This window comes from Canis aureus, chromosome 17 (genome assembly GCF_053574225.1).
Source record: "Canis aureus isolate CA01 chromosome 17, VMU_Caureus_v.1.0, whole genome shotgun sequence".
NCBI lineage: Eukaryota > Metazoa > Chordata > Mammalia > Carnivora > Canidae > Canis > Canis aureus.
The window spans coordinates 30,895,801-30,920,965 of record NC_135627.1 but is presented as its reverse complement, the minus strand read 5'-3'; the positions used below and the strand labels follow the sequence as shown (position 1 = coordinate 30,920,965).

Genomic DNA, 25,165 nt, shown 5'->3' with positions numbered 1-25,165 from the left:
TTTCTTTTTTCCATCTCTTACCATCAGTGACCCAGAACTAACAGTTTTTATTTCTGACTGATTTTCAAAGTATTCAAACTCTAAATAACCTTTAAATTGACTGTGTATGTTATATCATCCATTGTTTTACTGAAAGAGAAGTTTATAAAGCTCATTTTTCTCCTCTGGCATTAGGCTGCATTGAGTACATGAGTATCAACAATCTTTTAAATAGCTATCAATTTGAAGACATTACCTTCTCTCTGTTAGAAGGACATAATGCTGAGTCATTTGGAGTGAGTTGTGATAGATTTGCCCTAAATCACCCATAAATTCTTATTTGGTCTCCTTTGTGGCCAGATTATAGTATAATGTACTGACTACTTTGGAATCTGTTATTCACTAAGATGTATCTTTGTTTGATATTAAAAGCCCTAATTGGATCAAAATATATGATCTAAACTAATACTTCTCATGCGTAAAGGTACACATGAATTCCATTTTGAGAAATTTGTTGAACACAGATTCTGATTGGATAGCTCTGGGCTGTGGCTTGGAATTCTGCATTTCTATCAAGCCTCCCAGCTGATGCTGATCTATAGACCACACCACACTGCAGCAACATGGCTGTAAGGCAGTGGTTTTCAGAGTGTGGTTATGGCACCAGTACCACAGACACCACCTGGGAAACTGTCAGAAATGCTACCTCTTGGACCTCATCCCAGACTTTCTAAAAGAACCTCTAGGGGGCCCTGGGTGGCTCACTTGGTTAAGCATCTGCCTTCAGCTCAGGTCATGATCCCAGGGTCCTGGGATTGATCCCCCTGTCAGGGTCCCTGCTCAGTGGGGAGTTTGCTTCTCCCTCTCCCTCTGCTGCTCCTCCTGCTTGTACTCTCTCTATCAAATATATAAAATCTAAAAAGAGAGAGAGAGAGAGGGAGAGAGAGATGAAAAAAAAAAAAAAGAAACTCTAGGGACAAGCCTTCTGGTGACTCTGATACACACAGTATGAGAACCACTACTCTAAATAAGTAAATCTGCTTGCCTAGATGAAATAGGTGTTGGGTTATTTCCTACAAGGAAGAAAACAAGGCTGTCTTAGAGCTAAGACAACCATGCCAGACAGGCCAAAGCTCAGAAATGAACATTTAACAGATCCACCCACACTGGTGAATGGGATTTGGGGGAACAGACCCAGCCAGGCACCAGTTGAAACCTTATCAAGTAGGTATGTTCTGACATCCAAATGTACAAGCAGCACTGTGCACACACTCAGCATCAAAAGTCTGACATGAGGTAACAGAGCTGCACTTGATTGCCCAACAGAAAAAACAGGCACGTGCTTATGACATCTGCTAAGCAGGGACACCAAAAAAATAAGACAAAATTTCTTAAAGAATTTGACATTTCCCAGAAAAAAGCATCGAAGTAGATACCATGGGGAAACTCATATTATTCACCTTGTTTACATTCATTTTACCATTTAGTGTGGCTTAGTATAGTGTCTGGAGCCAAACTGCCTGTCTCTACGTCCTGGCTCTACCATGTCCTAGTTGGGTGACCTTGGGCAAGTCACTCAACTCTCTCTACCTCAGTTTCCTCATCTGCAAAAGGAAGATAATGATATTTTGTGAGAATTAAACATTACATCAATGCATGAAAATCTCTTAGAATAGTGCCTGATATTCAGTCAGTGCTTAAAAAAATCCAATTTTTATTACAAGGAGGCAGAAAGGGCAGAAGGGGCTTACTTTTTTTTTTTTTCTTCAGTGCATAGGGTCTTTGAAGAACTAATTTGTTTCCCAGTAGAGCTTAGGAGACACAGCTTAGGAGAAATCAGATAAAAGTCAGAACTATGGAGACAAGATACAGTATCTGGAGAGATCTGTGGGCTCTAGGGAAAGACTTGAAAAAGAGCAAGAGAGAACTAGAGAAACCCCAGGGCTCTGCACAAAGCCAGGTACCTATCTGGAGAAGGAGCAAGCCTTAGACCCCAGAATGGAAGGCAGCAGACCACTAAGTTCTGACTCCACAGGAGGATGGGAACGTTCTCAGTAAATCTCAGGATCTTAGGCTTTCACCTTGGCTACACATAGAATCCCCTGGGGAACATTAAAAACTATTGATGCCTGCATGTTACCCCTGGAGAGTCTGTTTCATTGGTCTGGGGCCTTACCTGAGGAGATTTCTAAAATCTCACCTACTTGATGGTTAACCAACCATCTTACCCTGGGCCAGCGCTGATCTTAGAAATGAGTATGAGTAGAAGTTTGAGGGGCCTAACTTTACATAGGTGATAAATGAAATGGTTAGAAAAACACAATCCTTTCGTATTATCCCCCTCCCTTCTCTTTATATTTATGCTCTGGATTTAGCTCCTTTCTGGCTTCTGGTACCTTTTTGCTAATCAGAAAGATGTTCCCCTTCTTCCAGACACCTTGTCCAGGACAGAGATTTTACACTATAAGAGAGCTAACAATGTAGTCTGCCATGGTTTCATGGATGGTGGCAGAGGACATAAGACTTCTGGGCCAGAGACAAATGATGTCATTACTCACAGAAACAGTAGAGTATCAGTTTTTTCTTGCAACAAGAAAAGCCCCCTTTCCCACAACAATGGAAAGAGGTGACATCCACACCTGCAGTAAATTTTATTACAGGAGAGGAACCCTGAATTCAGGGAACCTAAATCTTTTATGGTGGGCGGTAAGCCTATGCATTCCTCCACAGAGATAATACTTCTACTTTCCAAAGCTGTTTACACATTCTTTAAAAGATAATCTAGAATAAAGACAGTCGGTGTGTCTGCTGGCAAAATGTGAAGAAAAATGTGACACCCCTGCAGAACTGTCTTCCAACACACTTTACTTTCATTGTCTGAAAAACTGTTATAATGATTTCATTAGAATGAAAAATGTCATGTGTTCTGCTATGCAATTATCATAGTAGTTATACAAAGCTACAATGTCAGTGATGTAGATAGGGCCCTCTTACAGACGAGCTGTCCACAACCTATGCAGGTGTACCCTGTGGTGTTTCATATTTTTATCTTACTCACCTACTCTATCCTTGTTGGGCCCTATTCAACCTTGCTTGTGGATTTACTTTTTCAATCATGTCATTCCTAATCATTTTCCCTTCTTCTATCACAACTTTCCACTATTTACCTTAAGATTTTAATACTTTTAAGCATGATTAGTCCCATTCATTCTTGGGCCTATTCCTTGTTATTCATGAATTGGAGCAACATGAGGGCAACATGAGGGCAACATGAGGACAGGGGTGCACAGACTACCTCTCCAAATTAAATTAGCAAAATCCACATATAGTGACTGAGTTATGTACAAATGACCTATGCTAAAAATGAGATGAAACAAAAGATTTCTAAGAGCAATGACAAACTCTCAGGACCATGAAGATACTTCAGGAAGACATAATGTACCCCCAAGTAGGCTGCCATCTTACCAGTTACAAGAACTCAAATGTAATTTCTGAGAACTACACTGAAAACATGACCAAACTGGAATGTGCTTTCCTGTATCAGAGGGTTGCAGCAAGAGGAAGATGATCAGTATGGATTCTTAAAAGAGAATAAAAAAAAAAAAAGAAGTACACAGAAACTGTCTAGGGTAATCTAGAAGGACTACATCTGGTGAAGACCAACAGAGAAGTATCCAGGGTGTGGGAGCAGGGACTTATGAATGTCCTAGCGAATGTCCCAGTGAATGTCCCGGTGAATGTCCCTGAAATCCCTGCCCCTGTTTTATTCCAGTTCTACACTCAGCAAGCAGCAGCTCATTACTCACCTGACCTCCCAGCCACACTGCCCCAGGGAAGGACCCTACACAGTGAAAGTATCTAGCCTTCCAACATAAAGGAACACCCAAAGTATAAAATGACACATTGGCATTCTGATCTATGCCTCAGTCTTTTAGGATGGGTGAGACAGTCCCTCACCATTGGAGCTCAGCACTCAGGGCTAGATTCAGCATGGTTACTCATGAAGTGACCTCATGAAGGCATGTTCCTAGGAAAGCCCTGCTGGATTTGTCAACTGGTCTCTTTAAACTCCTCTTCACTTACTCCTTGACAGCAACTGGCCCCATAATCTACTTTCATCCCTCCCCAGGGTGAGCTTCTGACCTGAAACTGGCCCCCAATATTCCAGAAGTCCATGGAGGCAGAGCAGCCCCAGAGCCTTTCAGGAAAGCCTCTGCCATCCATTTTAGGATATGCAGGCAGAATTTTACTCCCGGGGCTGAACTTTAATTTTCCAACTGTCCAAAAACTAGACTACGGTAGGGACTTAAGAGTCACTATACTCACCTAGTGTCCACATGTATGCCCTCTCTCACACATTCATTGACACAGCACCCAGAATGAGGCAGAGACTATTAAAGGTACTGGAGATACAAAGGCAAATAATATGGAATCTACTGGCTCTGAAGGCATTTGGTATTAGGGTTCTCCAGAGAAACAAAACCAATAGAGAGAGAGAGTGTATGTGTGTCTATTTGATCAGAATGAATTCAAATGAGAGAGAGAAAGATTTCAAAGAATTGGTTCATGTGATTGTGAGGGCTGGCCAGTATGAAATCTGCAGGGGAGGCTGGAAGTCTCCAAGGGAAGAGTGGACACTGGAGTCTGGAGTCTGAAGGGCAGTGTGGAAACAGAATTCCTTCCTTCTCAAGGAATCTCAGATTTTTCTCTTAAGGCCTTCTACTGGTTGGATGAGACCCATTATGGAAAATAACCTGCTTTACTCAAAGCCTACTGATTTTTTTTAAAGATTTTATTTATTTATTCATGAGAGATACACACACACAGAGAGGCAGAGACACAGGCAGAGGCAGAAGCAGGCTCCATGCAGGGAGACTCGATATGGGGCTCGATCCAGGGACTCCAGGATCACGCCCTGGGCCGAAGGCAGGCGCTAAACCACTGAGCCACCCAGGGATCCCCAAAGCCTACTGATTTAAATGTTAATCACATCTAAAAAATACATTCAGGATGCCTGGGTGGCTCAGTCTGTTGGGTATCTGCCTTCAGCTCACGTCACGATCCTGGGGTCCTAGGATCAAGCTCCACATCCAGCTCTCTGTTCAGTGGGGAGCCTGCTTCTCCCTGCACCCATCTTCCCTACTTGGGATCTCTCTCCCTCTCAAATAAATAAATAAAGTCTTTAAAAAATAATAAAAAATACCTTCCACGCAACATCTAGACTAGTATTTTACCCAACACATGGATACCACAGCCTAGCCAAGTTGACACACACACACACACACACACACACACACACACAAATTCTGGCAAAATTTGAGCCCAGAGAAACCAAATGATGGCACTTCCATTAAAGCTCATCAGACTTACTAAAGCTCATCATTCCCTTATAAACCTTTTCCATGGTGGGATAGTTGAAGTCATCATAGCCCATTTTTCATTTCATATAAAAGTGGTCTTAGGAATTGCTTAGATTTTAAATAACTTGTTTTTTTGTACCACCATGAATATAAACCAATTGTCCAAGACAGTCCAAGGGAAATAGTACTTACCCAGAGAAGAAAAGCTAGGTCCTGACTAGCCAAGCAACAGTGATTGATTATAAGCAAGGAGGCCTGGACAGGCTATGGGGCAAGGTGCCCTGAGCAATAGCAGGGAGGCGGGCAATGTATCCCAGCAGCCAGGCAGAGGACCAAGAATAGGAGAGATCTGTATATTAAAAAATGCATTGCAGGAAAAACAAAGAACAAGCTGGGGGAAAGCGTGATTAAGCCCCAATGCCCTTCTAGGTTCTTAATCTCAAGCCACCAGGAACTCAGGCTGGCACATTTGTTCTCAGACAATAGTGACCAACAGGGGTGACAGGGAAAGGGGAAATAAGGGTGCCTTAAACACTCTGCATGCTCTATTTTACTGCACCAATCCACTCTTTGGGGGGTTTTGGTTGTTTCTAATTCTTAATCATCTAAGCAAATCTGGGAATTTTTTTCACTGGATTCTTCCATACATCCATGCCGATTTGCTTACCATACGTTTTTAGAAGTGGGAATATCTGGATAAAAGAGTGCACCTTTTTCTGCTTTTGATGTATGGCATCTAAACCCAAGATACAATCATACCTCACTGCCAGGGCACTTCCCAGAGGTCTGTGAGAAATCACTTGACCATCTCTCCGTTCCTCCTTGCCTTGTTTAATTCCTCATCCCTTGCTACAACTCATTGTGAGGAAGTTGAAGTAAGCTAAGTATACATTTGTGGGAGGTGTTGAAATAGTGGAAACTTTAGCATAAGAACAAAGAGAAAGGGAATGGGCTGGAAAGGGTGAAGGGTATAAAGGGAGTTGCCCAGCAAGCAAAGTCCTCCTTCCATTCGCACCAGAGATACGCCTCCTCTTTCAACATGATGCTCAAGGTATTGTCACATCTTCTCTGGCTGATTTACATTGGTTTTCTAGCTTACTTCTCCTTTTCTCAGTGTCCTTAGCGATTTCTGCTTCTTCTTCAAAACTGGCATTTGAGCATTTCTCATAGCTTCTGGGCTATCTAATTTACCTGCATCTGGTTTTTCATTGGTGTTTTACCAGTAAGAGACATAATTCTGTTGTATAGAATTAGGAAGAAAATGAATCATTACTAGTTCGTTGAATTTTAACCTCCCAGTTTTATCTGTGCCCACTATGGCATGGCCAGATTGCCTTTCTAATGATCTGTTTACTGTCCTTAGGTCCCTGGAAAAGATAATCTTTTTGTGGCAGGGATCATAACACCTTGGTTTGGTATTCTAGAGAACTTAGCCCAGTGGCAAGAGCTCATGAAATGTTTATCAAGTGGCTGATGTTTTGCCTTAATTTATACACTGATAACAGTATTTTACTAAAAAGAGTTGTAAATGTCATGAAAAAAATCAAGAAAACAAAAAAAATATTTTAGAAATAGATGGGCTCAATCATATAAACACCTGAGCCATTGCATGTTTATGTTCTCAAGTTCCTTTCCTCAGGAGCCATTTCTTTGGGATACAGTTGCCATCCAGGACTTGTCAGGAGATCCCCCCAGGGAGCCTTACCTCCATAGGCCACTAGCACCATGGGATCATACAAATGGATACCACAATCACCTTCCAGGATCCATGTTGGTGCCCTGACAACACATGGTCCCCAGGCATACATGTGTTCCCCATAAGCCTCTTCCAGGTCAGATTGAACCCTGAAGAGATGAGCAACCAATCACTAAATGCCCTCAACCATTTAGCTGTGGGGATGGAAAGGGAGCTGTGAGGATGGAAAGGGAGCTTGAAAATAGGTCATTTTGCTTGCTTAGAACAAGGTATCCAACCTGTTCTCAAAACTCTAAGTTTTACTTGGTGGATCATGGAGCCAGTGCTTTTTCCTCCTTCTCTGCCTCTGTTCCTAAATATGTTTACCCAAATTTCTAGCAGCATGATAATCAAAGTGATTGTTATTCTCCATCCTAGTTAGAAATATCTGTGCCAAAAAAAAAAAAGAAATATCTGTGCCAGCACCTTCTCTCTGCCATCCATCTTCTCTCCTGCTCTCTTCCCTCATCTTTCTACCAAAGTGTTGGAGACCTACAACGTAGCCCATCCTTTTGAAAATGGCATGGTTTCTGTGGCTTGGTCATCTGAAGACTGGAAATAGGGGACTAGCTGGTGTCCAGGTTGAGGACTGCCAGCTGGGCCTCGGTTTCATCTCTGTACCTCTGCCCAGGAACTGATCTTAGCATCAGGGAACCCTAGACACCCTAGATACTCTAATTCAAAAAAAACCCTCACCCTAAAGCTAATGTTTTAATATGATGTATATGATGCTCAGAGAGGTAAAGGAAGTTGTACAATAAGAGTAGAAAAGTAGAAGTAGAAGTTCCCCTTTTCTACTCATCAGAGGATGAGTCAGGGGAACAAGCTGACATTATTAAGTGATGCTAAGTGCTAGGCATGTGTAGAAACACAATGTAAGGGTGGGCGTTTTTAGCTATACATAAGAGCTGTTCTCTTGTGAAGACAGGTAGAAAACAAAATAATTGCCTATACATTGATGAACTTGATATTTAAAGGCATTGCAAAGCACTCTACTGCTTCTGATATGCAAATAATCCTGTAGGTTTTATTATCTGGTTCGTGGGTGGCAGCAGAATTGTCTTCTCCCCTAGGGTGACCACAGGTACTTCATATTCAGCAAGTTCACAGACAGCCCCTCATCATTGTCCAGACAGCTGTCCTTCCTTCAGTGCTTCCTTTCTTGGTAGATGGCACCGCCAAATCCCCACCCAGAACCTGGACTACAGCACCAGTCTCTTACCTGCCCTTGTCTACGCCTCTCAACACATTCTCTACACGAGGGCCAACTGAGATCTTTGCAAAACACAGTTCTGATAGATCTTTTTAAAGGCAGCACTATGGCTCCCCTTTGACATCACAGTCTTCAGCCTAGTGGAACTGCCACTCAGTCCTAGCCTGCAAATCCCTCTCACCTCCACCTGGTAGGCAGCTCTGCAGCTGGACTTTGCCTAAATCACTGCGTCTCTCACACCTCCAAGTCCCAGGCCATGCTCCCACCTCTGCCTTTAGCCTTCCTCCTTGTCCCAGGCACCTTCACCTGCTGACTCCCATAAGTCTCCACAACCAGCCTAGGTATTGATGCCTCCATATGATCACTGACAAGAACCATCAGGAAGTGGTTCTCAAGTGTAATTTTAAATTTTCTAGTGGCCATATCTTAAAAAGTAAGAAGAAGCTGATGAAATTAGTTATGATATTATATTTGAATTACCAGTATATCCCTTTTTTAAAGATGTTATTTATTCATGAGAGACACACAGAGAGAGGCAGAGACATAGGCAGAGGGAGAAGCAGGCTCCACACAGGGAGCCTGATGTGGGACTCCATCCTGGGACTCCAGGATCACGCCCTGAGCCAAAGGCAGATGCTCAACCACTGAGTCATCCTGGTGTCCCGAATTACCAATATATCCTAAATACTGTCATCTTAGTGTGTAATCAATATTTTAGAATTATTAATGAGATGCTCTATGTTCTTTTTTCCTACTAAGTCTTCAAAATCCAGTGTTTATTTTACTCGTATGACACATCCTAGTTTGGACTAGCGACATTTCAAAGGCTCAATAGCCAAGGTGGAGAGTAGCTACCACGTTGGACATGATGGCACTAGAATATTTAAGAAACATCTAAAGATCTTAATGAAAACACAGAATCCTGTGCTGTGCTTCCAAAGTTTCTGGTCCATTTAGGGGATGGGAGGGTAGTCTAATTCTGGAAGTCTGGCGTAGAGACCAGAAATGTTCATTTTCAACAAGAACCCCAGGTATTTCAATGTCTGTTTTCTCTTTAGGAAATGTAGCTTAATAACTTCGTGCACCAGTTTGGAGTCAGAACCATAGGAATTTGTGTCCAAGCTCCACCATTTAAGAGTTGTGTAACATAGGGGTACCAGGGTGGCTCAGGCCGTTAAGCGGTTAAGTGTCTGCCTTTGGCTTAGGTCATTATCCCATAGTCCTGGGATGGAGCCCCACATTGGGCTCCATGCTCAGCAGGGAATCTGCTTCTCCCTCTCTCTCTCCATAACTCCCCCTGCTTGTGCTCTCTCACTCTCTGACAAATAAATAAACCTTAAAAAAAAAAAAAAGAGTTGTGTAACTTAGTGACATCAAGTGTGGATGTCCTCACCTGCAAAGGGAGATGACGCTCATAACACTCAGAAACTTGTGGCATTCGATGCATACTGTATTTATAACAGCATGGCACCTGGCACTTATCTAATAATGGTACCTCCTAGGTGGATGCATCGCCCCCAGGCACACCCACTTTATGAACAACATGTACCTCCCATCTTCTGCTAACCCTGTGCTTCCCTGCACCATTGCACACCCACTCTGTGGCCATAACCTGTATGTTGGTCTGTGTCCTCAACTTGGGACAGAAACTGGCTTGGGGCATTTCCACATCTCTTCACTTCATGCACAGCAAGGGTTCCGTACTCATCATTTCTCAGGAATTGAGCTTATGTGATCAACAGGGTTTCCCCTAATGGAGCAAAACTCTTCACATAAAAGTACCTCAAGCTCTTGTATAGTAAGGAATAAGTAAATGCAAAGTGAGTATTGCACTGTTCTAACACTGTTCCCTTTAAAGTCTGTCACAGAAAGCTTTGCCAGAGTGATTCATGGCTTGACTGTGGGGCACCTGACAGATCACGTTATTCAAAGAAGCAAGAGAATGATTCTAGATACTCTGGGTGTTGGCTTCCTGGGAACCAGTACAGAAGTATTTCACAAAGCCAGTGAATATAGTAAGGTAAGAAGCTCAGTGTCTACTTTAGAGATAAAGCCAAATGCCTGAGGTATACCCACCAATGTGCCCAGAGACATGTGTTTATGTTCTATTATTCTACTCTTTGTTTTAGAGATAGTACTTGGTGTATATAGCACTGTTGTATATGGTTTTATGCTCTATTTATCTGAGTTTTAATATTCATCCATATTCTTAATAAAGACCAATATTAAGACTGGATTTAGCACTAGTAATATCTCATCATTTATTATTATGACTTAAGGCACTTTCTACCTGAGAGCCCTAGAAGCAATAGCAACTACTCCAATAGCATCTGACATTTATTCATGCAAAGACTTTAAGAATCTCTGGAGAACAAGCTGGTTCAGCACTCTGAGCAAAATGGGTGTGTATGTGGGAGATGCAACACCCACTCTCCAAAGGATGTACCTGGTGCACACAATTAGTCCACCTTCCCTGGTGTTAACCCTCAACGAATACATAAGAATAAATTCAGACTCCATCCCCGGGCTCTTCTCTGGATCATAGTGTAAGACAGAGCAACAGCATCTCCTCTCCCTTCTGCAGAAAAAGGTGTGTATTCTTCTACAAGGAAGAGAGGAATGCAATGGTTAAGGCTGTGATCTAGCACAAAGTGTTCAAATAAGGACTACTAAAGTAATGCCTCCAAAAATGAGGAATGAGACTTGGCATGTCATGTTTCTACCCAGTATCACTGATTGATATTCTCTTGTTCCAGATCTACAATTCCAACGCGTCCAGCAGTGTTTGGGGTCAATCAGACTTAAGGCTTCCACCACCATATGCTGCTTTTATGAACGGCGTGGCTGTAAGGAGGTTTACATATCTTTTCAACTGTTAGACAATAATAATTTCAGAGCAAGGAAATATCTCAGAAATCATTCCATTTCTATATTTCATGGATGAGTCATTGCAGTTCAGAGATGAAGTGGTCTGCCCTCTCTTCTATGTAGTTATTCCCCTTTTCATGTTTTATGGTGAACTGATGCTTTTCAAACAAATTGTCAGGTACAGGAAAGAAGATGGAAGATTTAGATAAAAGCACCCTAAGGTATCTAAACTTTGAATGTACATAGCAAAAAATATAAAACCCGATATCCAGACTCATTTCCTTTTCTTGTGATCGATCAGTACCGGTTTCTATTCAATAATTAGCTTTTCATCCAACCATTCATTCATTAGATATTGAGAAAGAAAAGAAACAATGGCCATATGGTATCTATATTTTCTGAAGCGCAAATCAGCACTTTTCATCTGACAATTTTTTGCTTTGTGTGTCAGCAGCAGTCTATATCTATACACAAGATGTAATTTAGACATGAGTGTGTTGGGATTTCTGAGATATTTTTATGGCTTGTGGGACAGTAGCTCAGAACACTGAAAGTCAAACCCAATAAGGAATCCAGGAGTAAATGTCCAGTGTCCAGACTAGCCACATCCAATAGATACAAAATTCTATTTTTAAGTGGACTTCTCATTATATAAGGGATAAGCAAATGGCTAAGATGAAGAAGAATAAGACATTATGGTAGATAATATTGATTTTTAAAATATAGCTTAATAGTTAATCTGGTTTTATGAGTTCCTGCAAGGTCCCTGTAAGTTTGATATTATTTCATAATAAAAAGGTACAAAAATATATTGCCTGATATGGAATAAATGACATTAAACTTTTAGTGCAACTTGTTTGAAGGGTGGGGGAAGGAGAGAGGAACAGGCACCTAAATTTCACAGCTTTAGTTTTAAGGAGGATGTAGCTCTTTCCAGGGGCTGTGGCAGAGAGTTCTGGCCACCTGGGTAAGATCCAAGTTCACTGGGGTTCTCTAGCTGCTCCTCAAAGTCCTGTCTGCTCTGGGCAGAGGACAGCATGTCCAGTGCCCAGCCATGTGATTAAGAATTACAGCCAGTGGGGGATCCCTGGGTGGCGCAGCGGTTTGGCGCCTGCCTTTGGCCCAGGGCGCGATCCTGGAGACCCGGGATCGAATCCCACATCGGGCTCCCGGTGCATGGAGCCTGTTTCTCCCTCTGCCTGTGTCTCTGCCTCTCTCTCTCTCTCTCTCTCTCTCTCTCTCTCTCTGTGACTATCATAAATAAATAAATAAATAAATAAATAAATAAATAAATAAATAAATAAATAAATAAAATTTTAAAAAAAAGAATTACAGCCAGTGTATAGGTTTTATTTTCAGATAATAAGATCTTAAAATCTCATATCAAAAAAGTAATTACTAAACTAAAATTTTCTTGGTCATTGCATTCAGGTAAATACTTTTTTTGGTTTTGGTTTGTTGTTTGTGTGTCTGTTTACATAGATTCACTCAATGGATTTTGATGACACATGGCATCCTGCCACCCACCCTTCTGGAGCTGTCCTTCCTGTCCTCACGGCCCTATCTGAAGCTCTCCCTTCAAGTCAAAAGTTTTCTGGCCTTGATCTGCTGCTGGCTTTCAATGTTGGGATTGAAATACAAGGCCGATTAATGCATTTCTCCAAGGAAGCCAGTGACATACCAAAGAGGTATGGAGAGAATCTGCCCCATCCAGCGGCAGACACATTCCTCCTTCCCCTGTTAGATATTATTAACTCTGTAGAGCCTTCTGACATAGCAGTTAGCTCAGTTGAAAATGTTAATATTCGTGCTGACAGCTAAGTCAATTTTCCAGTCGCATATCAAACCATATACTCATACACAAAGGTGTGACTTCAGAAGTACTAATGAAAAATCTCCTTCGGATTAAGAGAATCAAGCAACCATGACCATAAAACAAATGGCGGTCTCTCAGCCTAGGGTGATTCACATCATTTTGGTATTCATGGGTACTCTGAATATTCCTAATCCCATCTCAAGGCAGAATCTACTTTGGTATTTCCTAAGGTCCTTCAGACTGAGAACTTTCAGAAGATCTTGAACCTGACTGTTTACTCCTTGATCAAAAATGGTCACATGTTGGCTATGTCACGTAGTTCAACCCTGTATTTATTTTTCCACTCCATTCAGCCTGCTAGGAGAGTATATTGGAATACTGAGTGAATTTTCACAGTTTCTACAAGGCCCTCCATTTTTAAAGCTACTCACAGGGGATTTCACCAAGCAGCAACTTTTGCCTTTCTGATAATAATTATTAAAAACTCACTGTGTCAAGCACTACTGTAAGCATGTAAATTCATGCAAAAGTCACAAAACCTTCTAAGATGCATATTATGATTATCACCATTTTATGGGAGATGAAATGGGTACAAAGAAGTTGAATGACTTTCCTAAGATCACACAGCTAGTAAGTGGCAGAGTTGAGATCTGAACCCAGGAAGCAGGCCTGTGGTATCTACACTCCCATTTCTCTACTACAACTGCCTCCCGGTGACAGGTCTGTAACTCTCCAACTCTTTGCTTTTTTTTTTTTTTTTTACTTTTCAGATTCCACCCCCCCTCTGTGGTAGGAACTTTGGGCAGTGCGGCTGCTGCATCCAAGTTTTTAGGGCTCAGCATGCCAGAGTGCCAAGAGGCCCTGGCTATCGCTGTTTCTCATGCCGGGGCACCCATGGCAAATGCTGCCACTCAGACCAAGCCTCTTCATATGGGAAATGCTGCCAAGCATGGGATGGAAGCTGCTTTTCTGGCGATGCTGGGTCTTCAAGGAAACAAGCAAGTCTTGGACATGCACACAGGCTTTGGGGCCTTCTATGCCAACTATTCCCCCAAAGTTCTTCCAAACCTGGAGTCCCACACTTGGCTGCTGGGCCAGCAGGATGTGGCCTTCAAGAGGTTCCCTGCACATCTGGCCACCCACTGGGTGGCAGATGCTGCTGCATCTGTCAGAAAGCACCTTGTCACAGACAGAGCCCCACTTCCCACTGACCACATTGAGAAAATTGTGCTCAGAATCCCAGATGTGCAGTATGTAAACAGACCCTTCCCAGACTCAGAGCATGAAGCTCGTCACTCCTTCCAATATGTGGCCTGTGCCACACTGCTTGATGGTCATGTCACTGTCCCATCATTCCACAAGAGCCAGATCAGCAGGCCACAGGTAAGAGAACTGCTAAGTAAGGTGAAGCTGGAGCACCCTGGGGACAACCTGCCGAGCTTCAACACACTCTACTGCGAGGTCAGTGTCACTCTCAGTGATGGTGCCACTTTCACAGAGTGCTCTGATACCTTCTACGGCCACTGGAGGAAGCCACTGAGCCAGGAGGACCTGCGGGAGAAGTTCAGAGCCAATGCCTCCAGCATGCTGTCCTGTGACAGAGTAGAAAGACTTATAGAGATTGTAGACAATCTAGAAGACCTAGGAGATTGTTCTGTGCTAACCACACTTCTGAAAGGACCCCCACCACCAGAGATGGCTTCAAAATCTATCTAGCATTTTAACAATTCCATCGTACGGTTTCTCCTGAGGTTTATCAACATCTAAGTGACTTTATATTAGGGGAGATTTTAGTGATTTACTTTATAAAGCAAGGATTTACTGTTGGTCTGCCCAGGAATAAGGGAAGCAAGGTGAAGAGGGTCCAGAAACAAAAATGGATTTTTATGGAAGGAGTCTTGTCCTTTTGCAAGACAGTTCCAATTATCTGAAGCAAAATAATAAATATGCAAGAAACCAGAGAAATTGATTTTATAAGCATTTAGAAGGCTGAAATTCAAGCTACCTGTAATTTGCTTGTAAAGTTAATCTTTACAGATTAGCCCTTTATAAATTTCATAAACCTCAAGGTGTAGGAGGAATTTGAACCTACATGTAAATTTCCTGACAGTGGAGAAGGCCTCTGGCCTGTTGTACCACCAAAAGATTTCTTAGACCATGGGTTTTTTAATAAGCCCTCTATAGGGGAGAGGGTCCTACTGGATTTAAATATAGGGAGTTAGTGGGTCCAAATCCTGCCACTGCAACTTGCCAAATGTGACTAGGCATGTTACTGGATAGCCCTCTGCCTCAGTTTCCTAGGCAAGTTACTGGATAGCCCTCTGCCTCAGTTTCCCTATTGATAAAGGAGAAATAAAAAGCAGTATAAAAAATAAAAGCAGTTTGGCTCTGGAAGCCATACTGTTAACCACTACAATATACTGAATTTTGTTACAAAAATTTCTTGGGAAAAATGATCATGAATGAAGAGTATGAGATAGAATTCAGGATGACAGAAAAAAAAAAGCATATGTAATTCAATAACTATTGATTTTGTAAAATAATAAAAATGTTTTATGGGGTTAAAAATTACAACTTTAGCAATAGATATAAGCAGGGAGTTATTATAGTAAGTGTGTTCTAAATTCCTTGTGTCATTTGAGAAAAGGGCAAAGCTATTAACTCTAGACTTTGATTTCTAAGTATGCATGTTGACATTTTCAGGGTAACTATTATAAGACAGCAGTAGAACATATCACTTCCAGGTTAATGGGAAATGAGAAATATGGAATTAGGAAAAAAATAATCCAAAGAAAAGCAAGAAAGGAGGAGAAAAAGAAATACGAAAAAAGATAGACTATACAGAAAACACAACAGGAAAAAAATCCTAATACATCTATAATTACAAAAAGAATAAATGGACTAAATACTCCAGTTAAAAAATACAAAATGTTGATAGACAGTAGACTGTTCCCAGTTTGGATCTATTACCAATTATGCTTCTACAATCATTCACGTGCATGTCTTGGGGTGGACATCTCTTTCCATTTCCCTTAGGAAGGTCTAGGAGTTGGAATGCTAAGTCATTTAGTAAGTAATGTTTAACTTTATTAAAAAATTCTCCAAAGTAGCTTTATCACGTTACATTTCTACCAGTAATGTTTGAGGGTTCCAGTTTCTTCATATCCTTGCCAACCCATGGAATTGTCAGTCTTTTTTATTTTAGCCTGTTTAGTGAGCATGTAATGGTATCTTGTGGTTTCAGTTTGCATTTTCCAAATGACTAATTCCTGCCTACTTTTGACAGCTATTTTAATTAGGTTGTGTTCTTATCCAGTTGTAGGAATTCTTTATAGATCCTAGGTGTAAGTTCTTTATCAGATGTATGTTTTACAAATATTTTCCTTCTGTGATTTGTCTTTTCATATTTTTAGTGGTCTCTTTTTAAGAGCAAAAGTTTTAAATTTTTATCAACTCCATTTAACCATTTTAAAAAATTTTATTAAAAATATGGAAAATAAAAATAAATAATATTACTGCTCCTGCTTTTGGTGTCATTAGAAGGCTTTTTAAAAATCCAGTTAAATAAGTTATTCAAGACTCATAAAGATGCAGAGAAGTTAGAAGTAAAAAGATAAGGGAAATATGGATGGAATACTAGCAAAAGTAAGCTGGAATAGATAAATGTTAATGTTAGACAAAACAGACAAGCCAAAAGCATTACTGAAAATAAAGAAGATGACTACACAATGATAAAAAATTCAAATCAGCAGGTAATTAACTGGAGGGTATTATGCTGAGTGAAGTAAGTCAATCGGAGAAGGACAAACATTGTATGTTCTCATTCATTTGGGGAATATAAATAATAGTGAAAGGGAATATAAGGGAAGGGAGAAGAAATGTGTGGGAAATATCAGAAAGGGAGACAGAACATAAAGACTCCTAACTCTGGGAAATGAACTAGGGGTGGTGGAAGGGGAGGAGGGCGGGGGGTGGGGGTGAATTGGTGACGGGCAGTGAGGGGGGCACTTGACGGGATGAGCACTGGGTGTTATTCTGTATGTTGGTAAATTGAACACCAATAAAAAATAAGTTTATTATAAAAAAATAAAATAATAAATAATTCTAAATAATATTGAAGTACAAGAAGAAACAAATGAATCTAATATCATACTGAGAGAATTTTAACACCTATCTCTTAGTAACTGATATTTCAAGGAAAGCAAATATAAATAAACTATATGAAGATTTAAACACAATCAACATGTTTTATCTGAAGGACATATAGAGAATTCTGTACCAAAAGAACTCACAATCTTTTAAAAATTTCACAGAACATTTGCAAAAAGGACCATATACTGAGGCATAAAAAGCAAGTCTTAACTTTTCAAAGGGCTGGAAGATACAGATCATTTTCTCCAATCATAATGGAATGAAGTTTAAACCCAATATTTAAAAAAAAGAGAGAATTAGAAAAGCTTGAAATGTTTGGAAATAAAAATTCCTTGAAGTAACTTTTGGGTCACAGAAGAAATTGTCATAAAAATTATAAAACATTTAGAACCAACCAATAACAAAAATAGCATATAGCAAAATTTGTAGGATATAGCTAAAACAGTACTTAGAAATGTGCAGAATTTTTTATGGCTGGCTCTTGGATTATGCTGATCCATAAGACATATCATGTAACTGTGACTAATTTGTCTGAACACAGTAAATAAAATAGGAAATCAAAGTAGTGGTTTCTATTGTGGCCTTCAGATACAACTTAATTATCCTGTGTTTATATTTGGTTTCCTTGAAATATCAGGAATATTTCCTGATCTCCAAACACAGGATAATTAAGTTGGGGCAAGATCCAAGGGCTAGTAATATCTTCAGATAACCCCTGTTAAAAACAAGACAAGTCCAAAATAGAGTCCTTATGCTAAGCTCTACATCACTAAAATGAGATTTACTTACAGTTTTAGCACTCCCAGAAATGGAATCTTAAACCAGTCATTTAAGAGCTGCCGGAACAGTACTAGTTAGACAATATGCCTAATAGATCTCTGCCATCCCCTCAAGGCAAGGAACATTGAAATAATCAATCTATTTTGTTTAATGTGACTTGTTCCTATTCTCTTCTACCTATAAAAGTCATCTTATACAGCTCCTTGGAGTTCCTTTTTATCTGGCTAAGTTGGATGCTATATAATTCAGATCAATTTTTGCTCAAATAAACTTTTTTTTTAATGTAATGTAATATGTTATCTATTTATTTACTTATTTGAGAGAGCAAGTGAGCACGAGCAGGACGGGCAGAGGGAGAGGGAGGATCTCAAGCAGACTCTGTGCTGAATGCAGAATCCAACACAGGGCTCAATCTCGAGACCCTGAGATCGTGACCTGAGCTGAAACCAGGAGCTGGATGCTCAACTAACTGCACCATCCAGGTGCCTCTCAAATAAGCTCTTAAAGAATTTAATACACTTCAGCTTATCCTTTTATACCCTTGATGGATGCTTCAGACAAACAGCAGAGGTTGGGGATGACAATATCTACTGAGGGGACAAACAGCACTCAAGGTTACCTTGATAGTGGCTGTTATACATACTGAGTTAACTGGAGGCAGGAGAAAATATGAGGAAATGTGGGTCTGTAAGACAGAACGCAAGAGTCCTCTTCACTAGCAGCCCTGTGCACCATCCAACCCCACCATACTACATACAGAAAAAGCAGGGGAGAGAGAGGGAGGGAAAGATTGGCTCCCCACATTCCTTTGTAAGAGGGTCAAAAGCTTGGGCATTTTTGAACCAGAGTGCTAGCAGAGAGCTTTTGATAGAATGGGAGAATTCAATCGAGTCCACTCATCTCTTGTGTCCATAAAGGTAGAGAACAAGGACAGCCTATGAGCCCCCTCACCCTGAGAAAGCCCAAGGTTGGGGCTTGGGCTGCTCTCTTCTGCTGCCTAGGCAGTGTGGCAAATACTTGCTTTTCTTCTATTCCCTTGGGGTGGCAGCAGAGGATGCTGCTCAGCTGGCCTTTTGTGTTATAGGCTCTGTGTGTAGGAAAATGAGTCTTCCACGTGGATCAGCCTGGACCAGCAGAGAGAAAACCACCTGAGACTGGGACAAAGGCTCCAGCTCAGAGAGAGGTTCATCCCAGCATGCCCTGTGTGTTTCTGCATCCTTAGCACACACTTAAGGCCTGGAGTCAAACTACCTGTCACCAGACACACCTGAGGAGCCCTGGTGCTGGCGAGTGTGTATGTTTTGGGATCCCCAGGGCCACACGCACGTTCAGGGATCACTGGAAGAACTTATGGGACTCAGCACAGAGTCATACTCATGGTCAAGGTTTATTACAGTGAAAGGATCTAGGACAGGATCAAGTAGAGGACTAGCCACTGGCAGAGTCTGGATGCTTCTGAGGTCCCCTCTCACCAGTCAGGAGACACTGAGGTGTGCCCCTCTCTCCAGGAGTAAGGAGTAAAAAATTCACTAATGTGTGTACACTGTTTCTGCCCTGGGAAGAGACTTAGCATCCAAGGTTTTTAATAGTGTCTGGTCAGGTAGGTCTCCTCTGCCCAGCAATGAACATAACCCCAAACTCAAAGAAGGAAAGCAGGTGTTGGGCACAACTGTCTGCTGAACAATTCCATCCACAAAGCCTCAGCAGAACGAACTATTTTTCTCAGCCAGGGAGTCGGTTAAGTGCCCAGCTCCCAGATGCCAGCCAAGGGTGAACCTCATGAATAGGCTGTTATAATAACAGCAGCTTGAGGCCTGCTCTATTCTCATTTCTGCACATTTCCCATCCTGAAATGCTTTCCTTTCCTATTTGTGCGGTTTTGTAGGGTATAGAAACACGACACAGAAAAACTGGACTTCACCCCCACCCCAGGAATCCTGTCTGCTCTGTAGCACTCAAGCTCTACAAGCCATGTGTTCTATGGGCAGCCCCAGAGGGCTTAAAGTTGTCACAGACCAACGGGCAGCAATGATTTTAACCCAGGCACTGAAAATAGGAATATGTGACTTTAAAGGGAATTTTTATATATTTTATAAGAATTTTACTCAGAAGCCTTTATCTACAAAAGATAATCACAGTTGGATAAGTCTCCTATGGCCTACAGTCTTAAGGCCCGTAATCACTTATGTAGAGGAACCTCTTTGGAGGAAATGGTGGGCATTCATTATCAATGAATTTATATCAAGGGCTTAATATGCTAGAGGATGTTCCTGGTGCAGTGATAAAGCAGTCAACAAAACAGACAAACACCTCTTATGGTCAGGAGCTTATAATCCAGAATGAATAGAGAGAGAAGCAAAATAAGTAAATAGGACAAGGAAAGTGCTCTGTGCCTATTCTGGGCCAGCAGCGCTTCCCTGGTTCCTCTCCTGGTGGGAATGTGAACCTTTCATAAGTGGAACTCATAGTTTCCAGTTCTTCTTGGGCTGTAACATAACCTGTGACAACAAAAGACTTGCGGCATTACAGAAATACAGCCTCCTTGTCTATTCTGGCAGGATTTCCCTGCACAGAGCAAAGCTATAGAGACCTGAAGGTAGGGGGCACAGTCACAATCAGATATGCTGCTTTTCCTTCCAGCAGAGGTATGCACCTGTACACATGTGCATGGGTTTAGTCTCTTCTCACCGATACGAAATCTACCTGCAATGTGACAGGTTTTTATCACTCGGTGAGATTGTCGGATTCTCCCTCTCTTCCCCTACCCTATATTAAAAAAAAAAAAGTATAGGGATAGTTCATAGCAAGCGAAACACTCCAAAACAGATCAGTGTTCCACAGGTTACTCTGGTTCCTCCTAAACCCTGAGTGCCTGGCAGCTGACAGCTGTAGAGCACAACAAAAGAATGTATGATACACAGTAACTTCCAAAAGTGTATGGCTTTATCTGATTCATAAAGAAGAGAATACCTTCAGAGAAGTCATGATGATTAGTTTAGTCATCTTGTTCAACGTAACAGCAGACATCAACATTTAGATGTCACCATCTCACTTCCCCTTGCTTTCTGTTGTCATTACTATCAAAGACAAGTCAACCTACCCAGTTACCGCTGGTGTCCTTACAGGAGCAAATCTGGAGATTCCGCAAAGAGCCATCAGAACAGCCCAACACTGATCTGTTTGAAACAGGGCATGAGTATCATTTCTGACTTTAAAAAAATGCAAGACAGAAATGAAGGAGAGCTTGTCTAGAAACTTTGTATTTCTGAATAATTCAGTGATGGTTATTTAATCTTTGAGTCAGGATCACACTGAAAGTACCTATCAGTAAGTGATAAAGTGTGTAAAAGGAGCTAATATTTTTATTTGAACCATTTCTTCTAAATATCATAACTACAGTATCACTTTTTAAATCCATTCTAAAGCCTCCCTGCCATCTTTCCCATTCCTCCATGTGGCTCATGCAGAGAGGCCCCATCCAGGGCCACTCTGTTGGCAGCATGCTGGCAGGGCCTCCCCTCCCTGCAACCATGTGCGCAGCCAGGCTTTTGTATGGCAGTGGCCCCGTTAGCATCATCGAACCTATCGGAAGAGAAGATACTGGGCAGAAGAAAATGTTTCTTAGACAAGAGCACAATTGTGAAGGGAGTTAAAATGGTCAGCTTGCATTGGCCTCTCAAATGCTGCAGTATTTGGAACAAAAGCCTATAGACACTGTGCACAAAGAAATCTGTTCCAACAAGAAGCTTCATTTAAATATTCACTTAGTAAAAGAAATGAAGGCTGTGTGTACTAGGATCAATAGGAAATAATTAAAGCAAGGATAATTTGATCCATACAGCTGAATGATATCATACAAAAGAACGGCTATATTGAAATTTTTTTCTTACAGAGTAGGCCAGTATATTTCGAAAGAATACATTTTCCCTATGATTTAAAGCCATCTGGTCTCCTCACCTTAAAGAACCATCCCTTACCATGTCCACTCCCACCCCACCCAGTGTCAATTACCAAATATGGCAGCCCCAAAATGAAAGATCATTTGTTGAGCTACCAGAAGAGCAGTCACATTTATATTCATTTGGAAGAAGGAAAATGGGAAAGCACTGTAGAACCTCTTGGCCAGCAGTAAGCTTTTCATTCTTTTCCCCCACTCCAATTACATTATTACCCTGACACACTGTGACCTCACAAGCAGGAAGGTGTTAGCTGCCAGCACATGGGAAATGTAACTTGAAAGAGTCCTTTACAGAACTGTTGACAGGGCAGTTCTGGGCCACTCAAAACCACCTACAAAGAGAGGAAACCCAGGATTATTTGAGGCAGCTGACAAGAAGAACCTATGAACAATTAACTCTTAAGCAAAGAATTGAGGCAGGTGAGAGCAATAACACATGATTAGGATGGAAAAATAACATTTAAGTCTTCTGTCGTTGACAGTGATTTTATTAATGCATTAACTTCATTCTAAAAAGTCAGAATAGGGATCCCTGGGTGGCTCAGCGGTTTAGCGCCTGCCTTCGGCCCAGGCCGTGATCCTGGAGTCCCGGGATCGAGTCCCAAATCGGGCTCCCTGCATGGAGCCTGCTTCTCTCTCTGCCTGTGTCTCTGCCTCTCTCTCTCGTGAATAAATAAATAAAATCTTTAAAAAAAAATAAAAAGTCAGAATAGCAAACTATTTGTCAAGGTTGCTCAGAGATTCTTTTGTAAAAAGTTGGTGCCGAATGCTAAAACACAAACCTAATCCTTAGGGAATTAACACGGCTTCCATGAAGCCCTTGTAGCAAGTGGATTTTACAGAGAGGATTTCTATTTAGCAAATAATAATAATAATAAACATTTTGCATCAGCATTAAAATTTTGAAGACATACAAGTGGGATACCTGGCATGATAATTTTTGCTAAATATTTCAAGTGTGGTACAAAGTAGAAATACATTTTTTTAAAGAGCATTTGAGATAACTTCATTCCTCCTGAAAACAAAATTGTTATCTTTAGGTATTAGAATAAACGATGTTTTAAAATCACTGTAATTTTTTGGGATGCCTGGGTGGCTCAGCAGTTTAGCGTCTGCCTTCAGCCCAGGGTGTGATTCTGGAGTCCCGGGATCGAGTCTCACATTTTAACTGTTTAAACAAACTAGGGATGCCTGGATGGCTCAGCGGTTGAGCATCTGCCTTCAGCTCAGGTTCTGATCCCAGGTTCCGGGATCAAGTCCCGTATTGGGCTCCTTGGGGGAGCCTGCTTCTCTCTCTGCCTGTGTCTCTGCCTCTCTCTGTGTGTGTCTCTCGTGAATAAATAAATAAAATCTTTTAAAAAAATGTTTCAACAAACTAAAACTGTTTAGTTTGAAAAAGATAAACATACAACATACAGTTCCTTTTGCGGGGATTAAGTAGAAGTAACATCTAAGACAATTATACCTGTAAATCAATCATTTACTTGTAAAGGTGGAGTCACCTATCTATAAAGTGATTCCTGCACTGAAAAGGTCCAGAAACAGGCAACCCTCCACTGTGATTTCCAGAGTCTTAAGGCCTCAAAATGTGGGCTGCATGCCACCTGTCACCAGACAGCTGAATGACAATCTGCGTTGTAACAAGATCTCCAGGTGATTCACATACCTATCAAACCTAGAGACACACTTTTGTAGAACAGTGGTTCCCAAACTGGTCTGTATATGAAATCATCTGGGAATCCTAAAAATTCCAAAATTCAGGCCATAGGGACACAGGCACTGGTGGTTTTAAAGACCACCAGGTGTTTCCAGGTGCAGCCAAGTGTGGGAACCAGTGGTCACTCCGGACGGAGTTCTGGTTCTCAAACTTGGCTCCTCAGTGGAAGACCCTGTGGAGCATCAAAAACATTAATACCTGCTTCGGCCCCCAGAAAGTCTGATGCCACTGGTCTCAGATGTGACCCAGGCACTGAGACTTTTTTAAAGGCTTCCCAAATGACTCTCATGTGCAGCAAAGTTTGAGAACCATGATGTAGAGCCTGCCACAGGCTCCAAAGTGGTAGCTAAGTCTGTGGCACTCTTTCTGGAAAGGGCTTTAAAGGCAGTGAACATGAATTAAAACGAACAGTTGGTCTCACAGCTTTCAGCTAACTCACCAGTATAATGACAGCATCAAGCTTGCTGGAGCACAGGTCTGCCAAATCTTGTATGTCCCCATGGGCTCTCCTGGCACTTCCCTCCAGCACATGTCCCTTCTCTTCTGCTGGGCTCTCTTTCAAGTGATTAACCATGTACATCTGCTTAGCATTAGGAGCAAATAGCTTCACCTTCAAAAATAGAAATAAAAACAAATGATGTCATTGGCTCTATGAAAATAATCAAGCAAATCAATCTCAGAGCCTAAATCAGGAAGGAAAGTCAGAAAACCACTAAGTAATTCTGTATGCCTTCAGGGCCAACACCAATTACAAATAGCAGCCCCAAAGGAAGAAATTGCAGGAGACTTCTAGAGAGGGGGGGAAAAAAGCTATAAATCAGCTTCTAGAAAGAAAGTAGAACAGAAAGAGGTTGGTTTCCAAATACATACATACACATATCTATCTTCCCACACACATAGTAAAATACATGTATGTGTGTGTATATATTACATATATATGTAGTTCCTGAACAGCACAACTCCTGTGTGATCAAAAATTCATGTGTAACTTTGACTACCCCAAAACTTAACTACCAATAGCCTACTGTTGACTTAAAGACTCACTGATAACATGAATGGTTGACTAACACATTTTATATGTTGTACGTATTAAATACTGCACTCTTGTAATAAAGTTAGCTAGGAGAAAAAAATGTTAAGAAAAACATAAGAGAAAATACATTTGTAGTACTGTATTAATTTTTTAAAATTCTGCATAAAAGTGGACCTGGACCCACACACTTATATGTACAGTTGGCCCATGATGTTCAAGGGTCCACTGTACATGCTTTATAAAGAGATGGAAGAGAGGATCCGATTTTATAGATAGGAACATAAAACCGTGAGCGAATTGATTAAATCTATCTTTAAAGTCTTTCTAAAGCAGGGATCCTTATGCCTGGCTGCATATCAGAATCACTTGGAGAGGCTGAGGCCCAGTTACATGGGAATCTCTGGGAATGAAACACTAGCTTGGGCACTGGTAGGTCTTAAAATCTCCTGAGGTGACCCCATCATTTGTCAGGTTTGGCGACCACTGATCTAAAGCAAATGGGAAATAACACTCAAAAACTCTGAATTAAAATCTCAGGGGTTTTAATGCCAAGA

At 41.3% G+C, this 25,165-nt stretch overlaps 1 protein-coding gene and 1 long non-coding RNA gene across 18 annotated transcripts in view; one reads left to right on the top strand and one right to left on the bottom strand.

Annotated features, from left to right (window-relative positions):
• Positions 1-25,165, bottom strand: part of LOC144287888 (uncharacterized) — a 186,826-nt gene that overhangs the window by 159,129 nt on the left and 2,532 nt on the right. For 15 of the 17 annotated variants that reach the window (XR_013355693.1, XR_013355694.1, XR_013355689.1 and 12 more), the window contains 3 exons: positions 24,018-24,188; positions 21,915-22,193; positions 1,460-1,583 (listed from right to left, as the gene is read on the bottom strand). This is a non-coding gene — a long non-coding RNA (uncharacterized LOC144287888). Of the gene's footprint in view, positions 1-1,439; positions 1,584-21,914; positions 22,194-24,017; positions 24,189-25,165 lie in introns of all 17 variants that reach the window. The other 2 variants (XR_013355688.1, XR_013355702.1) reach the window with 2 other exon arrangements.
• Positions 6,262-16,496, top strand: ACOD1 (aconitate decarboxylase 1). Its single transcript, XM_077855329.1, has 5 exons — positions 6,262-6,390; positions 10,146-10,307; positions 11,044-11,133; positions 12,638-12,843; positions 13,742-16,496. The coding sequence occupies exons 1-5, from the start codon at positions 6,379-6,381 to the stop codon at positions 14,685-14,687; spliced, it is 1,416 nt and encodes a 471-aa protein (XP_077711455.1). The 5' UTR covers positions 6,262-6,378; the 3' UTR covers positions 14,688-16,496.